Here is a 21,769-nt window from a genome sequence, read left to right on the forward strand (position 1 = left end):
GATATGCCAATAAATAAGGGATCCAATCAGCTAAACTTTTTATCAGGTAACAGGTTGATACAGTTGAAAACTATGTTCTTTAATATAACCATAAATGTGTGTAAAGGAGCATTTTCCTAAGAGCATTGATTCTGGTGTTTCACTACTTGGACTGTTTTAATGACTTTAGGTATATACATTCATCTGTTTTATCCCTACAACCACTGGGAGCTGCAATCCAGGGAAAAGATGAGGTAGAGATGGAATGTGCCCAAGATGTGTCACATATTCATTACGATTGATTGGAAAATCAGTAAATGCAATAGTCGACAGGAAAAAAATGACTATGTATTTGTGCAATGTGTATACAGTTACAGTAGAAAGTGGACTTTTTAAAAAAAGATTTTTATTTATTCATGAGAGACAGAGAGAAAGGCTGAGACAGAGGCAGAGGCAGAGGGAGAAGCAGGCTCCCCACAGGGAGCCCTATGTGGGACTGGATCCCCAGACTCGGGATCACGCCCTAAGTCAAAGGAAGACGCTTAACTGCTGAGCCACCCAGGTGTCCCAGAAACTGTACATCCTAATCAGAGATTTCGTCACCTACATCTACTGTATTCCAACATGCTCTTTAAAAAGTTGAACAATTAAAACATGCTAGGGCACTGAGCTAGAAATGTGAAACGTTTTCTCTATAGCTCTAAAAAGCAGTATATTTTTTGTGTGTTACACTAGCAAAACTGAGGTGAATACAATGTTAACTTGCTTTAAGTGTTTGGAAGAAAAAATGGGGTTTTAATAATATTAAAAAATATTGTGGAGGTGAGAGAAGAGGAGGCAGGGTCTCAGGTTTGTATAAACTCACAAAGCCTCAATTTTTAAGTGAAATTGTAATAGGCAAGTCTAAGAGTCCATTCGTGCTTGTTTCTTTATCTATGTTTTTAATGCTGGTTATAACTTACCCTATCTTGCCACAGGAAGGACACTTCCTTAGAGACAGGAAGATAGCAGATTTTAAAAGCTGTGTTTCAAGCCATAGGCTTTTTAATACTCTGTGCAACCAGATAGTTTGCTTAGAAGTTTTTGGGTTTTCTTAGAGAATTTAACCAGTTAATACCCAGTTAATGTACTAGATGCATAGATGAGGTAGTAGAAGACAACACGTAAAAGCACCTAGTCTATTATTTATAGCTTGTGAATTTTTCTTCTAGCTTTTCAGTTTTCAAAATTTTCTAAACTACAAGAGGAGCTGAAATAGTACGATACCCATATACTCTTTAGCTATATTTACCAATTACTATTTTGCCACATTGGCTTTCATTCTTTCTTTCTAAATGTAGAGATATCTTCTGAACCATTTGAATATAAATTGGAGATATGACATCTCACTACTATATATTTTAGCATGCATTTTCTAAGAATAAGGAACTGTCCCACATAACTAAATGCCATTATCACAGTTAAAGTAACCGTTTAATTCCACAGTATCACTGAATATGTAGTTCCTATTCAAATTCCCTTAAAAGGGCTCCAAATGGATTATTACTGTCCAGAATTAAACCAAGGTTTATGGTTACATTTGGTTATTATATCTCTTTACCCTCTTTAAATCTATAATAGTTCCTCCACTTTGTCATGACTTTGTCAATATTTTTAAGAGTCCAAGTCTAGAGACTGTATTATGCAAGATGAAAGTTTCCCATTCCAACAAAACTCCAAGTATAGTACTGTTTTTAATCCTTTTTTCAACCAAATAGGCAGCAGGATAAAACTAATATATGTATATTTAATTGTTGGTTAAGGGAGGAAGCATAGAAGACAGGAGCACAAAAACTTAAATATGTGAAGCCAAAGACTAAGAAAATATATAGAAATAGCACAAGAAGACAGCATTTTATATATTATACTGGTAAATATTTACTTGTTATTTATATATATTTGATAAAAATGAGAAACATAATAAATATCGGTTATTTATTTATTTATTTCCTTAAGAGACTAACCTACATGTTTAACTCTTCAATCCCTTAGGAGATCCAAAGAGCTCTCTCCATATGTCACATCACTTTAAACCCACACAAAAGCCTTTAGCCTTTCTGTCTCTGCAAAATTATTCTGTCATCAGTAGATGACTTTAAATTCTGGGAAAAGCACAGGGCTAGTCACAAAGAAATCACTAAAGAAAGGATTTGTCATAAAAGGAAAGCATCAAACAGCCGCTTATTAAGCTTCACTTTATTCAGTGTAACAGTGCTCACAGTTGGAAAACTCTGTAGCTGAAAAAAATGTGATTTATCTTCTGGATGGCTGGAACTGTCATATTTTAATATCCTCATATTCCATTCACAAAGGTTTATCACTCAGTGAAAGATTCATCTCTGCTTTTGTTTCTTGGCTTTGTATTTTGTTTTTGCTTTTAATACTACAAAGTTAAACACCAAATTGGTGCTCTTGTGAACTATAAACCAGTTTTTGTCTTGCTCTTTCACCTATGAGGAAAGGATATATGATATCTTGTTTACTAATGATAGACACTCAGTCATGCTAGGCTGAGTGAAGACCTGACAAGTCCTTTGGGAGTGCTGTTTTGGGATACTGAGACTTTTGAAGAATTAGTTCCCCAAAGCCTTTCTAAAACTAAGCAAGCATCACTTCATCTTGTCATTCTACTACTCAGCACTGTTATTTCTTGAGATCCTCTTCTGTCAGCTTGAAGACCATTATACTCTAGACCTATTACTTTCATATTCTAGACTCATATTACCACGTCTTTCTCTTAGCAGGATTTTTTTCAGACTGATAAATTAATAAGCCGCCCTCTCTTTTGGCATGGCCCCCATACCTGTGCATATCTTCATAGGTGGTTCGACCTAAGCATGGCCTAGATCCAACAGCACTAGAGGACTAAAGAGACTCGGTGGCTAACTGATTTACCAAGGATCACATGGCTAGCTAGGAAAAAGCCAGGGGCAGAAATCAGGTTTCACTCCTTCCATGTTTGTGAGACAAACCACAGCAGGATATGTGTTAGAATTGTTTCTAAAAATGGTATCGATAATTTTCTGTTTGATTCATTTATCTTTTCCTGGACATCCCATAAAGAGTGAATAGTAAGCCAAAGCTGGGGAGTACAATCCTTAGCTGTCAAAGTCTGTCATATGTCTTCCTTTGCATCACATTATCAGACAGCTTCCTATATATTCATCTGGTAAAACATGCTCTTCTCTCATTTTCTCCCCAAATTTTTATTTAAATTTTAGTTAATTAACATATAGTGCAATATTGGCTTCAGGAGTAGAATTTAGTGCTTTATCACTTACATATAATAACCTGTTATCATAACAAGTGCTCTCCCTAATACCCAACACTCATTTAGCCCATCCCCCATCCACCTCCTTCCATCAACCCTCAGTTTGTTCTCTATCATTAAGAGTCTCGGGGTTTGCTTCCCCCTTTTTTCCTTCTCATATGTTCATTTATTTTCTTAAATTCTACAGTTGAGTGAAATCATATGGTATTATGTCTTTTTCTGACTTATTTCACTTAGCATAATACACTTTAGCTTCATTCATGTTGTTGCAAATGGCAAGATTTCATTCTTCTTGATGGCTGAGTAATATTTCCTTGTATTCAGAATAATTATTAATAGATACAAATTTAGTGCCGCTATAAAGCTGGTGTTTCTGGTGATGTTCTCTGTTCCTTTCTAGTCTTTATTGCTTTTGGTCTCCCTCACCCTCCTCAAAAGTCCTTTTTAATATTTCTTGCAGGGCTAGTTTAGTGGTCATGAACTCCTTTAGTTTTTGTCTTGGAAACTTTCTTTCTCTGAATGACAGTCTTGTTGGATAAAGTATTCTTGGCTGCATATTTCTTTTTTCATTTGTTTGAAGGATACATAAAGAACCGATTTTGCCAACAAGAAGTTTTATCAACTTATTAGATTATTAAGGTATTGGAATTTGATAGGGACCCAGCCATTTTTATCAAGTAGAGGAGAAGGCCAGTATGAAAAACCAAATTAGAATTACTTATCAATTCAGTAATTCCTTCTCATATGAAGTCAAGGGAGAACAAGGTATAAAATTAAAGATAGCCTATATAAATATAGTACCAATAATATTTTATACATTTGAGATTAATAACTCATACTATAAATTGTTCCCTCTCAACAATTTCAATGAGATGGTTTGGCTTGGCTGTGAATAATACAGTTATTGAGCCATTTTTTTCCCCCTGCATATGTTCCTCCATCAAACATTCATCACCTTTAGCTTATGATTTGGAATTCATGTGTTATATAGAGGAATTTAAAGGCCTGAGGGAAAAAATAGTAGAAAAAAACAATTTTATGATCAATGTTACCATCCTGGAAAATGTACAGCCAGGTTTTTTAAAAAAGAGAAATAATTGTTTCTGTAAAATTATACCCAGTTATCTTAAATAATTCAAAGGAAAAAATATGAAGATGAAAATTAAATCTTAAAGTTGAAATTGACAGAAACACATTTATGTGGGGCTTGAATTTACAGCCCCAAGAACAAGAGTTGCACACTCTTCTGAATGAGCCAGCCAGGTGTCCCTGCTTCTTAAATTCTATATATGAGAGAAATCATATGATATTTATACCCAACAGAATATTAGTCATAAAAAACAATGATATCTTGCCGTTTACAATGACACAATGGATCTAAAGAATGTAATGCTAAGTGAAATAAGTCAGTCAGGCAAAGACAAGTACCACAATTTTACTCACATGTGGAATTCTTCATATTTTTGAACATATCTTCTTTCCATTTGTTGTGGGACACCAGTTATCCTTAGTGTTAGATAATCTACCTTTCACCATACTTGCTAATACTTGTTTTACATTCTTAATCTCTGCATTCACTATGATTACCTTAAGCTTTTCTTCTATGCCAATATTCTACTTTTCAGCATTGCTTATGGAATAGACTATTCTTTTGTTGTTTTTGCAACGATGTATTTATTGGGTTTTATTTCCTTAGCAGTACAATCTCACTTCTTATCTCAGTTTTATTTTTTTTTAAACATTTTATTTATTATTCATGAGAGACACACAGAGAGAAGTAGAGACACAGGCACAGAGAGAAGCAGGCTCCCTGCAGGGAGCCCGATGTGGGGTTCGATCCCAGGACTCCAGGATCATGGCCTGGGCCAAAGGCAGGCACTCAACTGCTGAGCCACCGAGGTGTCCCCCTTATCTCAGTTTTAAAAAGTCATTTCATATTTTGATTTATGTTATTGAATTTGGTTTTCTTTTAAAGATTTTATTTATTTATTTATTCACAAGAGACACACAGAGAGAGGCAGAGACATAGGCAGAGGGAGGAGAAGCAGGCTCCATGCAGAGGCCGATGTGGGACTTGATCCTGGGACTCCAGGATCATGCCCTGAGCTGAAGGCAGATGCTTAACTGCTGAGCCACCCAGGTATCCCTATATTCATGTTTATTTTATAGTGGGAAACAACTGTAATTCCTCTCTTATCCTTGAATTACCTTTCTTCTCGGTTGAGATCCTTTTGAATGGTATTTGTTTCTCTTTCTTCACTATAACAATATAAACCAAGCTGCCATGCCATTTCTTTGCATCATGGCTAGGTGACTGTCCAGACATTCCTAATGCTTTAAGAATACGTGTTACTTATTAACTCTTTCACCATATATAAAATCTATTTTCTTTGCTCTCCAAGCTCAAGTTTGACTTTTCTATAGCCTGAGGGGATAGCATAGGGAAGGAAAGAACCTGGCTAAACAAGGGCTCTGCTTATTCTTCTGAGATTTTGCTAAATATCTGTATTCCCTAACTGGAGGGATATAAGTCAAAACCTGGGTTTAGGGTTCAAATAGTTCTCCAAGGGATGCCTGGGTGGCTCAGCAATTGAGCATCTGCTTTTGGCTCAGAGTATGACCCCAGAGTCCTGGGATCGAGTCTCACATCGGGCTCCCTACATGGAGCCTGCTTCTCCCTCTACTTGTGTCTCTGCCTCTCTCTCCCTGTGTTTCTCATGAATAAATAAATATTTAAAAAACAAAACAAAAAACCCAAGTAGTTTTCCAAATTCAGTGTGTTGTCCCTAAGATCTTCACTTCAGTTAAAAATTCATATGTTTACTTTTTAATCTCTTTTTTTTTAATTTTTTTAAATTTTTATTTATTTATGATAGTCACACAGAGAGAGAGGCAGAGACACAGGCAGAGGGAGAAGCAGGCTCCATGCACCAGGAGCCTGATGTGGGATTCGATCCCGGGTCTCCAGGATCGGGCCCTGGGCCAAAGGCAGGCGCCAAACCGCTGCGCCACCCAGGGATCCCCTACTTTTTAATCTCTTTGACTGGGTTGTCCCTTCTAGAAATTTTTGTAATTCCTCAGTCAGAAAATTATATATTCATTTTCTTTCTCTCCACATTTGGCATATGAATGAATGCTCTGGGGACTTGCTGACTTACCTATATAGCTCAGTGAATAGAATAGGAGAGGGAGACAGTTGAGGTTAGAAGCCAAGCCCTGGTAGACCTCTTTGCTCTAGACTAGTCTATTTCTTTCTTAGCTGTCATGTTTAAAGTTTATTATACTATCCTTTGCTCCTTTTCCTCTCAGGCTGCTTTTAGTAGAAAAGTATTTGCTTTAAAAAAAACAAAAACAAAAACAAAACAAAATGAAAAAAACAACAACCCTATTATTTACTGTTTTGTTAGATGGATGGATAGGAAAATATAGGATCAATTTCAATCTATTTCTGAGGCACCATTTTAAGTAAACAAATCTTTATACATATACAGTCCTTAGAACATGCTACTACCTCTTATGGCATAGAATATCAAACTCCTTTATACATGGCTGTTTTCTGCCCCCTAAAATTCATGCTGCAATTATTTTTGAGTACCTGTTATATGCCAGCCATATCTTTATCTTATTCAAACAAGGTTCTAATATATTGTATGTTGGAGTAAATTAATTCTTAAGGTGAAGATAATTAAAGACTCTGATAGTAGTCATAAATAACATAAAAAATCATGATGAAATAGAGAGTAACAGTGTGAGGGGCCAATTTTACAAAAGTGGTCAGGGAAAATCTCTATGAATGGGTGGCTTCTAAGTTGAGATAAAAATGATGCAAAGGAACTACCAGGGAAGCTCAGGTGTTCCAAATGTAGGGTAGAGCAAGAGTGAAAGCCTTTTAGGAATGAATAACCTTGGTCCAAGAAAGGAAAAGAAGGATGGTGTTGCTAGAGTATAACATGTGAAGGGAGTGTAATTTACGATGTAGTCAGAGAAATAGGCAAGAACCAGAAAACTCAGGGACCTCAAAGCCACAGAATGAGTGTGGCACTTTTGCCAGGTGGACCAAATTTTCTTTGTTGCTATTTTCCTTTGATTATTTGGAAGTTCTAATCCTTATTTCCATTCTAGCAATGATTACCTTAAAAGTTATTTAAATGTATATTCATTTAAAAATTACAATATAATAAGTTCATAAAGTCTAAAAAGTGAATTCCTGCCCCTTACTCTTTGCACCAAGCCCTCTACTCTCCCCAGAGGGAACACTGTCAACAGTTTTGATAAATCTCACAGGAGACACTCTAATGCATTTAAATATGTGTAAAACATGTAATACACACACATACACTTGTAAAAACACACACATGGAATGATCTACATTCTGTCTATAATTTGTTTTTCTCATTTAATATGTCTTGCAAATCTTTCTTCTTAAAGACAGAGACTATTCCAACTATGGATTTACTGCGGTTTAAAAATTCTCTTGATGAGTAGTTACCAGTGTTTTTAAATAATAAAAATGATGTTGGATTTAGGCATCCATCTTAAGAAGTTACATAAAGAACACAAAATAAGGGATCCCTGGGTGGCGCAGCAGTTTAGCGCCTGCCTTTGGCCCAGGGCGCGATCCTGGAGACCCGGGATCGAATCCCACATCAGGCTCCCGGTGCATGGAGCCTGCTTCTCCCTCTGCCTGTGTCTCTGCCTCTCTCTCTCTCTGTGTGTGACTATCATAAATAAATAAAAAAATAAAAAAAATTAAAAAAAACACAAAATAAGCCTATAATGGAAGGAAATAATACAAACAAGAACAATAAAACAAAAACAGAGGCTTATCATTAAATTTGCATTTGCTTACTAGTATTCTCCTGGCCAGTGGTATCAGAAGTATTGGCTACTGGAAGTACTATTGCTTTCTCCTTTCTTGAATGTTCTACATATGTCTAATATACCACCCAATTCTCAACTGAAACTTATAATTAGTTATTACATTTTTATAACTTTAGAATAGGAAATCAGTACTTAAATATACTTCAACATTTTAAGCCTCACATATTAAAACATGGTTTACAAATAGACATCACACCCTTAAAGGAAATAACAGAAACAATTAGTAATCTCTCTATGCTCTCTTCATAGAGATTTCAAAATAAATCTAAGGTTATACATAGGATGTGGGTTTTTCACTGGGAGTAGTATTACAGAAAGTTTGTGGTATTAGAAGGGTCATGACACAATGCAGGTTGCTTAGTCTCAAATGCAAGTGTAAAGCTTACATTTTAAAAATATTTTAAATTACACTCACATATGAAAAATGTAACACAAATGGAGGCTATGCTAAAGATAAATCCAAGTTCTCTCTCTCCTTTGTAAAAGTTAAACTATTTCAGACTCCATTAAGAAGACAATATCTTGACTGTTTTTAAGGTTAAATAATACTTTTTTTTAAGGCTATATTATGAAACTATGCTCAACGGTCACAGAAGGAACCATATTAACTTGCAGCAGGGGAACAATTTTTAAGACCTAATTTGATATTTTCAATGCATATATTAAAGCAAAATGTATTAAGCGAATTATAACTGCATATGAAGTTACTATAGTAGAAGAAAACCCAATGATTTGAGTAAATCCCTGACAGTTGATAAGTAATCACTGTGATTAATCAATATAACCTTACTGAAACATCAATAGCAACCACTAAGCTTTAGTAAGTTATTACTGATTTGTACTTTGCCTCAAGAAAAATTAATCATAATAGTAAATGTGGTAAATGGTAGCCTTTCTGTGACTTCAAGGTGACTCATTTGAAACATCTAAAAACAAATCATACTCATATCATGTACCATCCTAAGTTTCTGAAACAGTTTCCTGTAATCTAAAGTCACAGACAAAAAGGTTTGAATATTTTTTATGGTTTAGTAACTAGAAAAAAAAGTACATATAAATATTTAAAGAAAATAATACGGTAATTTGAAAAGTATGGAAGGGAGAAAATAAATCTAAAAATGTTTTAATGCTAAACTGATTTAATTCCATTTGAGAAAAGAAACATGTACACTAATAAACATTTTAGAGTAATCTTTCTTATAGGACCAACCACATGCCCACACGAATAATCAGGATTTGCACAAAGTCCAAAAGCTAGAGAATATTTCTTAAAAATAGTAGTTTAATTAGAAACAAATCAATTTTGTGACAAAAACTTAAAATTTATATAATTCTTAGGTTCCTAAAAATTATGAAATTATATAAACTAATTTTATAATAGACTTCTTAAAGAACAGTTTTGGATACAGAAAAAAATGAGAAGACAAGAGTTCCCATATACCTCCTGCACTTAATTTCCCCTATTATTAACATCTTCTATTAGTATGGTAAATGTGTTACAATTAATAAACTAATATTGATACCTTATTACTAACCAAAACCTATAGTTTATTCAAATTTTCTTAGTTTTTTGTTTGTTTTTAAGCTAATGCCTTTTTTCTGTCCTAGGATTCTGTGCAGGATACCGTATTACATTACATTTTGCTATCATGTCTCCTTAGGCTCCTCTTGGCTGTGATAGTTTCTTGGACTTGTTTTTTATGAACTCTGAGGAGAGCTGGTCAAGTATTTTGTAGGATGCCCCACTATCAAAATTTGTCAGATACTTCTTCTCATGTTAAGATTGGGGTTTAAGGGTTACTGGAAGACTATAGAAGTACCATTTTTATCACACTATATCAAGGGTACATACTATCAATATGATTGATCACTACTGACGTTGACCTTGATTATCTGTTTGAGATGGGATTTGTCAAGTTTCTCCATGATAGGGGATCTCTGGGTGGCTCAGTGGTTTGGTGCCTGCCTTCCGCCCAGGGCGTGATCCTGGAGTCCCGGGATCGAGTCCCACATCGGGCTCCCTCCACGAAGCCAGCCTCTCCCTCTGCCTGTGTCTCTGCCTCTCTCTCTCCCTCTCTGTTTCTCATAAGTAAATAAAATCTTAACAACAAAAAATTTCTCCACTATAAGGTTATTCACTTTCTCCTGTTCTTTCCATACTGTCCCCTTTGGAGAGAAGTCATTGTGCACAGTCTACACTTAAGGAAAAGGACTTCTTCCTCTCCTTAAGAACAGAATATCTACAACAGTTATTTGGAATAGTTCTGCATAGAGATTTATCTTGTCTTTCCCATTTATTAATTTATTTAATCATTATTTATATCAGTATGGACTCATGGGTATTTTATACTGTTAGTTAAAATCTACTATTACTTTTAAATATTTTTTCCTACTTTGGCCATTAGGAGCACTTTCTGTTGGCTCTTCTGTCCTTTTAAGACACTCCTATTAATGTAGTGATTTGCTTTGTTTTGTTTGAAGCCCTTCCTTTCACTAGTATCACAAAATGTCTAGGCTCATCTTTGTCCTTCCTATGTTTCCTGCCCCAGTCCTGGAATCAGCTATTTGTCTGAGAAGCCTTGGTTTCTTTCATTAGAATACGGTATGAGAAACCAAGATGTGTTTGCTAGGCATACATAAACTAACTTTTAATAAGACCAAGATGATCGCTGATATTATGGTACTTAAGAGTCTAATTCTCCTTCACTAATTTTTCAAATGCTACTATGAGCTCGTTTTGGGTACTTGAATGATATTTTTCATTTCTAGATACAACAATACCTTAAAAACCTCTAGGTACTTAATTTCTCTATATTTAACTGCATACTAAAGTTGCATACCAAAGAATTGAAGCACAAAATTTTGAGAAAATCATTTAAGAAAAATACCTTAATATTTAAGTAAGTTGCTCAAAACGGAAACCATTATACTTTAAGGGGAAAAAAACAATCTTCCAAAAAGAAGTTAGCCAAGAGCTGGCATATAAACTACCACTTGTGAAATTACTAACAAATTAGCTCAGGAAATATTGAAAAGCACAAACTGATCACAAAGTTTTATGATAAACTCCATCATTTAGTAATGCCACTGTAATTTAACATTATTAAAACACATATTTTAAAGTTCAGCAATAAAGATTTTATCACTTCCTCTCCATCTCTGCCAAGACTACATACTGATCTGGGCACACTGATTTAAACCTAACTCACTCATTTTATGTCAGAACAGAATTTTGAGTGGGTGTTTCTTAAGTCAAGAGTGGTTGGGGTATTGCCCATCTGAGGCATCCCTAGAGGTTATCTGCTGGGCAAAGTAACAAAACTGGGTAAATGTTACTGGGTACCAGGAAAGAACAAAAAGTTGGATTTGAGTAGAACTACACTGTTTTAAATTTAAAATTTTCCATTACTTATAACAAAGCAGCATTCATTTTACAGATATGCTTGATCCACAGAAGCTTTTAATATAGTTATGACAATTAATATGCTTATCTTTATAATAACCAAAATACAAACTCAATTCTGGGTTAAATACCAGAAAGCTTTTAATTCCCACCTATTTTCTTCAACTACCTGAGCAAAAATCAACTTTTCAGTGTTTTTGTTCTACCATCTGCAAAGTAGAGTGAGTTTTATTTAGTGTGAATATAAAGTCCTGGACAAATAAATAACATTTGGATCAATAAAGGTGGAAAATTCCACTATAAGAGGAGGAAACACTTATTAACCACTATTTCCTCCCTCTTAAGTACTATGAATTACTCTTACAAGCATTTTTTTTCTGAATTAAGTTCAATTAAAATTTTTTAATAGGTTAAATGTCTTCTAGTTGATCATTCCTATGCTCAAATGACTTTCCAACTTACTCACAGAAAGCCAGAGTTCTTAGGCCTACATAATCTGCCCTATTTACCTCTTAGACTTTTCTACTTCCCCTCTTACTTCACCCAGGGATTTTACTCAGACATGCTACTGGCCTTAGGCTCTTTGGGCTTACTAGCACCTTAGCAGGGAATTCTTTCCCCAAATCTGCATGACCTACAAATGTTTTCTCATTTAATACCAACAACTGTAAAGCAGATAACTTTCAGATACTCAGTTCTGAATCAGTAAATTAAAAAATAGGTTAAACAACTTGTCAAACATAAGATACTTAATAGTTTGACTTCAAAATCTATTCTTAACAAATAAAGTATCTCTAGCATTAATAAGAAAACAGAAAGACAAAAAGTTGTGACCACAGAATCATGTAGGATTTAAAATCCTCTTGCTCTTAATAATAAGTAAATTTCTTAAAGTTTTTTATTCTGGTAAGGTTCTATCATATTTATTTTTGCAGGCTGCTTAAAGAAACAAAGATACATTCAACCAGAAAATCAGTTTGTAAAGTATATGTGCAGATAGGAAGAAAAAAACAAATTTCTTCCTTAAAAGGTAACAACTCGCATCACCTCAGATGTAACTGAAGCCATTGACACCAACAATAAATGTACACGAATTTTCAGAGGTTTAAATTCTATTCAACAACCTTTCAAAGAAGGGACTCATGCTCAGTCACTCATTTATCATCCTACTAAGTATCATATGTTGTTCTTGGGAGTGTAAGATGATAAATGTATTTATAAATGAATTCATTTTTTCATCCTCATCAGTGACCTAATGCTAAAAAATGTATGCAAAATGATGCAAGTGTGAATACGGTAATGATCTCTGAATTTTAAAAATTTGAATACTCTACATACAGTAAAAATCACTTGTAGAAACGGATGAGTTAATTATTGTATTAACATCGAATACAAGTAGTTTAGATCACTTAACTACTTAAGGTTATGCACCAGCCATTATATACCAAGCCACTGAGGAATATACAGCAACTGAGTAAGACAGGCCAAAAATTCCTCTCACTGCACTTCCACTCTGGTGGGGAATGTGAACAACAACAATAACAAGAAATGTATATTTTTATGGAAAGAAATAATTGTTTTGAAGAAACATAAAATGACAGACGAGCACAGTGATTAGAATAGTAGTATTATTTTGGATGGAAATTTGGCCACAGGAACTTTATCTAATAAAATCATAGAGATCTGAATGAAATGAAAGGATTACATAGTATTGAAATTTCGAAATGGTAACTTAGAATGATCAAAAGATTAAAATGATATACATGGTATATTTTTTATATTTAATGAAAACTTAAGAGTTTAACCTCTTAATTTCATAGGTGTATATCTGCTCCAAACAAGCATTATAATAGAATGATGACTAAAATCCATCTGTAAAGTGGCATTCTGCTTGAGAAGGAGGAAACCCAACTAACAACTTTCTCAAACAGTTCTAAGAAAACAGCTAAAATCTGCAAACTGCTACACTTAAAAAAAAAGATTAACTTCACTGTAAGACACTAATATAAAACAGCTCCTCCAAAGACAGGGGGGAAAGATTATAAAAATCTTAAGTACATTACAGATGTAGATATCTCAATCACATAGGGAAGGATTATAAACTTTAAATCAGATCTAACATTTCACGATAACTGAAGAATCTTTGAAATCAAACTTAAAACTTCAGCCTCATAAGTGTATCTACCACTGAAAGCTGGTGTTTATAAAAATGACTATTTGTTCATCTAATGTACTTCCTCATCTAAATACGACACTTATAAAAGTATAATTTTCATAAATACTTTAAAAAGCAGGTCTACTTATATTAATAACAGATTATATAATACGATAATTTATTAAATGAAGAGTTTGAGAGAAATTGGTTTATGGAAAAAATTTTTATTCATGAGAGTAACAATTGGAAGAGTTGATCCGAAGAGATATGAAGTACATAATATTTGACAGAGTTCTCCCCCTAGTGGAACTTGAAAATGATCTAAAACATTTCCATGACGAAGAATAGCCTAAGATGTATTATTCTTATAATTGAAAAAAAAAGGAGTTTCAGATTTTAGCAAGAGATCTATTATGGATCTGTCTGTAATAAGCAAATAAATGAATGATAGTTGGATCATCAAGAGGTTTACTGAAAACACATTTACTAAACGTATTAATAGCAAAAGAACTCAGAAGAAACACCTTAAAAGCAGAAGAATGGAGGTATAGAGAAACAGCAGTTTAGGAAGACATAGTAGCTCACAGAATGATACAGAATTATGAAAGAATGTAAAAATTTTGATAAGTGTGTGTGTGTGCGCGCATGTGTGTAATGGGTAGGTAGTGAGGATGGGGAGATAATGCTGAGAGATGAGACAGGACATGCAGGTCTGGGCAACAATGAAAAGGTAAGCATTTTATGCTCAGGAATTTTGATATCATTTGCTAGGTAAAAGGCAGTCAATAAAAGTTTTTATTTTTCAGAAATAAATTCTGATAGCTCTGTGGAATTGCTGAGGCTAAAGAAGAGAGAACTGACTAGGAAGTTACTATAATAGTTTAGGTAAGGCTGAAGAATTCAGAGAATGGCTAGGGGAATAGAAAGGCTAAGAGAGATTAACAGAAAAGTTTATGAAATTAAAATTATCTTTGGTTTAGTTTTAGATTTACTCAGGACTTTTCTCTTTTGGAGGAACTGAAGAGTTGGGCAAGTCTGTATGAATTATTAACAATTATCTGAAAGCAAAACTACAAAAATAGGTGAGCAGGTAAAATGTTGGTAATGTTCACTAGGACAAGCACTTTGTAAAATAATTTGATATTATCCACTAAAGTTAAAAGTTTACATATTCTCTCTATATAGCTTTGATACACAGCATTAAGAAAGGCATAAGTGAAGCTCCTACTAGGCTGAACAATTCGATAAGAGATGCCATCACTAATCAAGACTAAAGATATAAAAAGAAAAAATTTGGATAAAATAGGAACATATATAATTTGAAAGTCTGTTTCTTTTTTTGACAGAGAGAGAGAGAAGAGCGCACGCACATGCACAAGCAGGAGGAGAAGCACACAGAGGAAGATAGAGAAGCAGACTCCCTGCTAAGCAGAGAGCCTGACATGGGGCTCGATCCCAGAACCCTGAGATCATGACCTGAGCTGAAGACAGATGTTTAACCAACTGAGCCATCCTGGCACTCTGGAACACATATAATTTTAGACATGTTGAATTTGACATGCCTGTGCAACTTCTAGGTGGAGTGGTCTATTGTCCATTAAAACTACTGGTATACTCATCAAAAGACACAGTATGTTAAAAAGCAACAAAAGACAAGAGTAGAAATAGATATTTGCAAAACATAACATCAATAAATAAAGAACTATATATCCAAAGATAAAGACAGAAACTTAATAGAAAATATATATACAAAAAGACTTCAGCAGGCCTTTACAAAAGAAGAAATTGAAATGGCCAGCCTCATTAGTAATCAGGTAAATGGAAATTAAAACCACAATGAAATATCACTGCATACCCACCAGAAAGGCACAAGTTAAAACATCTGACACCACCAAGTGTTGAGGAGAATATGGAACAAGCAAGAACTTTCATATGTTGTTCCTGGGAGTTTAAACTGGTACAAGCACTTTGGAAAATAAAGTTGAAAATTTGCATGCTCTGTGACACAACCATTCCACACTAGAGAAATATATACATGTGGTCAGTATAGTGCATAAGATTGCTCATAAATACAGCACTGTTCAAAACAGTCCTATACTGGAAAATCCCAAATGACTGATAATATTAGAGTGGATAGAGTGGATACGTTGTGATTATTCATAAAATGGACCATATACAACAATAAAAATGCTTACTCTTACTAAAATAATGTTGAATAAAGGAGAGCCAAAAAATATTTAAGAATACTCCATTCAAAATCAGAAACAGGGGACGCCTGGGTGGCTCAGCAGTTGAGCGCCTGCCTTCAGCTCAGGGTGTGATCCTGGAGTCCCGGGATCGAGTCCCACATTGGGCTCCCTGCATGGAGCCTGCTTCTCCCTCTGCCTGTGTCTCTGCTCCTCTCTCCCTCTCTCTCGCTCTGTGTCTCTCATGAATAAATAAATAAAATCTTTAAAAAAAATCAGAAAAAGGGAAAACTAAACTGTACAGATCAGAGAGGCATACAAAGATAACACAATTCTAAGGAAAAGTAAAGGAATGATTATCACAAAACTTAGGATAAAGGAGTGAGGTGTGACTGGGTAGACTTCTGGGGCACAGGAAATATTCTGTATCTTGACCTGAGCAGTGATTATATGGGTAATATGTTTACCCATATTATAATGTAGCCTTTTATTATGAACTTCTTGGTATATTGTGCTAATAATTTTTAAAATAATTTAAAAAGATTTTAAAACTATTGTTTGGGGGAAACATACTAGGGTTGGAGTTACATAAGGATTTGTTGTTGTACAGATGGCTCCTAAGCCATGTAACTGAGACCCTTCATTTAAATTCAAAAGCCAAGAACTTGGATTCTCAGGGGAATACAATCAGAAATGATAAGACTGAAAACAATAAGGAAGAAGAGAGGCAAAAGTGAGTGGTGAACAGAAAGCCATGGGAGGAGAGAACATAAAGAGCATGACTACTCAGCAATGACAAATAAGATAAACTCAAGCAGGATAAATACCAAAAAAACTCCAATGAATTTAGCAATAAGGATTCTAGTGATTATTTAATCAAGAGCCATTTGATGCCAACATATTCCTGACAGTAAAAATTCCATGCATTTTCTATTTTCAGAAATGATGGAACATGTTATACTTCGTTTTAAACAAAACATGCAGCGTATCAGGCTCTTCTCTTTAATAACTATTTCAGAATAAATAAAACAGTGATATACATCTTACTGTTTGTGACTAAGATGTACAGAATTTTAAGAATATCTAATTATAAGATATCTTAGAAGGAATCTTTTAAAAAGATTTATTTATTTGAGAGCGCGCGCACAGAGGGAGAGGGACAGACTTCTCCTTGAGCAAGGAGCCCGATGGGGGACTCAATCTCAGTACCCTGGGATCATGACCTGAGCAGAAGGCAGATGCTTAAGAGACTGAGCCACCCAGGCACCCCTATAGTTTTCTTGATATCAGAAAACTACAGGCTTAAACTAGAATTGCATATGATAGCATGATATAATCGCTGATTACAAATATATCATGCAGCAATACCTACCTATCTGAAGTTTTTCTGAATATGTGCTACTTTACAGGGAATATTACAAAAAGAACATAAAGGCTATATTTTTTATAAACTTACACAAATCACAGTGTGTTATGATTACTTTTGACCCAGATCAAAAGATGAGGCTATAATATATATCAGTCTTAGAAATGAACCAAATTTTAAATTGAAACTTTAATTCAAAGGATATTTCAAGTGGGAAGAAAATTCTAGATGTTGCAACAAAAACTGTATTATGGCTTGGAATAGAATATGAGACATTTTGGAAGAAATAAGATTTCAAACATAATGTTTTTCCCATATTAGAAATTTACTACTTTATTAAAGATTTTATTTATTTATTTATTCATAAGGGGGGGGGGGCAGAGACACAGGCAGAGGGAGAAGCAGGCTCCATGCAGGGAGCCCGACATTGGACTCAATCGTGGGTCTCCAGGATCACACCCTGGGCTGAAGGCGGTGCTAAACTGCTGAGCCACTCGGGCTGCCCCCAAATTTACTACTTTATGTTGTACAATAAGAAATAGGACATATAACAACAAAATGGTTAATTCTGAATGTTTTGAAAATTGCTTTGGCAATGTACAAATATGGTAAACTATCACTCAAAAATGGACTTAGAGTAGAGGCAACAAAAGGAAAAGAGGTAAGTTGGACTTCAACAAAAATAAAAACTTTCATGCATCAATGAGACACTTGATGGGATGAGCACTGGGTGTTTTACTATATGCTGACAAATTGAATTTAAATAAAATAATATAAACAAAATAAACCTTTCATGCATCAAAAAACAAAACAAAACAAAAAGGCAACCCGCCAAAAGGAAAAAAACTATTTGCCAACTATCTATCTGATAAGGGACTGACACCAAGAATATGTAAGGAGCTTCTACAACTCAACAACTACCTGATTAAAAACTAAGCAAAGAAGTCACATAGACATTTCTTTAAAGAAGACATACAAACAGCAAGTAAGCAAATGAAAAGATGATCAACATCACTAACCATTAGTGAAATGCTAATTAAAACCAAAATGAGCTACCACTTCACACTGATTAGGATGACTACTATAGAAAAACAATCAACAATCAAAAACCCCAGGAAATTAACAATTGTTGGTGTATTGGCTCTTGTGTATTGGCTAGCAAGAAGGTAAAATGGTGCAGCTGCTGTGAAAAATAGTACAGCAATTCCTCAAATAATTAAACACAGAATTACCACATGATCTATCAATCCCACTTCTGGGTAAATCCCAAAGAAATGAAAGCAGGGATTCAAAGAGATTGCACAACTATGTTCAGAGCAGCATTATTCACAATAGCCAAAATGCGGAAGCAGCCAAAGTATTCACCTATGGATAAATTAACCAAAAGTGGTGAATATATATAATATGGAATATTATTCAGTCAAAAAGGAAGGAAATTTTTTCGCATATTACAACATGGGTAAACCTTGATGACATTACGCTAAGTGAAAAGAGCCAGTCATAAAAAGACAAATACTAGGGCACCTGGGTGGCTCAATCAGGGGGCCAACTCTTGATCCTGGCTCAGGTCATGATCTCAGGGTCCTGGGACTGAGCCCTGTGGTTGGTTGGTGGGTCAGGAGAGTCAGCTTCCCCCCTCTCTCTCTCCCTCTGCCCCTCCCCACTCCTTGTGCATTCTCTTTCTTTAAAATGAATAAATAAATCTTAAAAAAAAAAAAGACAAATACCATATCATTTTACTTATATGAGGTAACTAGAAGTAGTCTAATTCAGAGATAAAAAGTGGAATGGTGGTTTCCAGTGGTTCGGGAAGATGGGCATGAGGTGATACTCAAGAAGCAGACTTTCATTTTTGCAAGATGAAAGAAGTTCTGGAGACTTTTACATCAATTTGAATGTCACAGAACTGTAAACTTTAAAATGGTCAATTTTATGCTGTATTTTACCACAATAAAAAAAAGGACTTGGAAATGAGTATGTGTTGAAAATAGAATCACAGTCATCAGGAGGAAGATATAAATAAATCACTCTTCAGGTGCAGAGGGAAAGAGAAACTACTGCATTATTTTTATGTGTACTTTATTAATTTCATATGGTACCTGGATTTCCAGCTCAGCAATGTGCTGCTGTAATTCAGCCACAGCAGCAATGCTATCTGCTTCCCGGAGTCTCACAGCCATCACTTCTTCTTTGTTCTAGGGCAGCAAACAAAATAAACCAAAAATAAAACATGCAATAAGTCAAAATAAAACCTGCTTCAAATTTAAAAAATAACAAATAGATCTATGATTAAATGAGAGGAAAAAGTGCCATTATTTCCTGAACTTGATATAAAATGAAGACCGAATATATAGGATTCCATCTTTAAGCATTAATAAACAGCATTCATATAAATAAATATTGCATAAAAAGCTAAAATTAAAAATGAACTTATTTAAAACAATTCAAATCACTGGTGACAATGAAAGCTGCTCACTTTTTATGCAAGAACAAATATCGAGACCTTTCAAACACTGAAATAGGACAACAGATTAACAGAGACTATGGATACTGAGAGACTATATTAGCTAGATAATATTTTAAAATTATATTCTTTCTGAAGCAATAAATGTTAATGAGTATTTACAATATACAAAAGAAAATAAAAATTATATTATAATTCTAAACTTCCTAGGAAAAGCATAGCACTTAACTTTACCACCTCAAAATTTCACTAAGAAAAACCCCCAAACTATTCAACAATATTTATGACAAATAATACTGATCCAGAAATAACAAAATATGAAGAAAATATGTCAAAGTAGGTATGCAAAAATATTTTTCTCCTCCATTAACTTCAGTTGAAAGTTAGCAATTATTCATATAAAAAATGTATAGCATGGTGATCTTAGGAGAAATTTAGCACCTGACAGTACTATAATACCAAAATTTCTAAGAATACCAAATTTAGAAGTGTAATAAACTTTCAAATAAAAATTCATATTTATTTTTGTATCTCAGATACGATATTGCTGCTTGACATTAAGCAAATACTGCTTTAAATATTTTGCCAATTTGCATATGGTCACATGTATACCCACTGCTGTGCTAGTAAATGTCTAACAGCTTTCTCCTGGAGGGAGTGTGTGTGTATACACATACGTGTTCAAGCATAAGGTTATTGTACTTTTTAATATAAACTGATACATAGCATATACAGAACATTCAGATAATAAGAGAAAAAATACTCATTGCCAATTCTGTGTAGTCACAATATTCTCACAGAATGCTTTCACTGATTTTTTTCTAAACTACTGTATCCATAAGCCATCAATGGTTGAAAAAGTAGTAAGTGAAGTTTTGATATAAATGTTAAGTATTTTTGTTAGAAGATGAAAAGTGAAACAAAGAAGACTTATGTTAGAATTTCACACATTTGTTAATAATGTAAGAGAGAGTTTTTTTGTTGATTCTGGCAATAGTAATCAAACACTAAAAGAAAATTTCCTTAAAAATTCTGTGTTATTCATAATGTGTAGGTCGAAGAAACAACCCTTTTTTAACTTTAACCTGCATTTAAAAATCTAGCACAGGAGTCAAAAGCTTTTCCTTAAAGGGCCAGGTAGTAAATATGTTAGATTTGTGGACCATACCATGTATCACAACTATTCTACCTAGCATCAATGCAGTGTGAAGGTGGACAATATATAAATAAAGAGGCAAGGCTGTATTCCAATAAAACTTCATTTCCAAAAACATGCAACCAAACAGATTTGGGCTATGAGCTACAGTCTCCCAACATTTGGTCTAGATAATTTACAAAATAATAAATCCAGCACTGATTTATAGTTTGACAACTAATATGATGTAAATCCTCCTTTACGATGTAAATGGCTCCTTTCAAGATACCAACATACGTTACTGAACACTGAGTTGGGAAAAAATGTGCAGTAGAAAACTATTATATGGTTATTTCCACCATACAAGAGATATAAATAACTTCAAAAGCACAGATAGTGGTAAAATGTAAAAACTAAGTAGGAAATGATGAAGTTTGAGTATTTATTATTTTTGTTCTACCATAATTTAATTATGCTATATAACTTAATTGTTAATATGGCTGTTTTAATAAGTGAGTCACAGAATTCCTGAAAATTTAACAACTGGTTCTTATAAGCCTTTCCTGGCTGGCACCAGCACACCACTGTGTCTATATTTCATAAAATTCAAATCTCATTTTGTCACTCCCTTATTTTAAACACTTTATGGCACTCCACACAGATCTTGAGATAATGACTCAGGTCCTTATATATTGATAAACTAGATTCTATGTGATTTTACTCCTTATTCACTTCTCTAGCCTTGTATCTTACCAGTATTCCTCATGACACTTACCTCTAGCTACAATGAACTTTAGTTCAAGCAACCTCTTGTTCCTTCTCATTTTACTCTTCACACATTCTATTCCCTTTCTTCAGTGAGCTCTATTGTCATTCCTTAACTCCTACAT

General features: G+C 34.3%; 1 protein-coding gene across 9 annotated transcripts in view; it reads right to left on the reverse strand.

Moving 5' to 3' along the window:
* Window positions 1-21,769, reverse strand: part of EVI5 (ecotropic viral integration site 5) — a 197,235-nt gene that overhangs the window by 39,070 nt on the left and 136,396 nt on the right. For all 9 annotated transcript variants that reach the window (XM_055340087.1, XM_055340091.1, XM_055340092.1 and 6 more), the window contains one exon: window positions 19,380-19,475. In XM_055340087.1, the coding sequence (XP_055196062.1) occupies window positions 19,380-19,475 (96 nt within the window). The remainder of the gene's footprint in view (window positions 1-19,379; window positions 19,476-21,769) is intronic.

This window comes from Nyctereutes procyonoides, unplaced genomic scaffold, assembly GCF_905146905.1.
Source record: "Nyctereutes procyonoides isolate TBG_1078 unplaced genomic scaffold, NYPRO_anot_genome, whole genome shotgun sequence".
Classification (NCBI taxonomy): domain Eukaryota; kingdom Metazoa; phylum Chordata; class Mammalia; order Carnivora; family Canidae; genus Nyctereutes; species Nyctereutes procyonoides.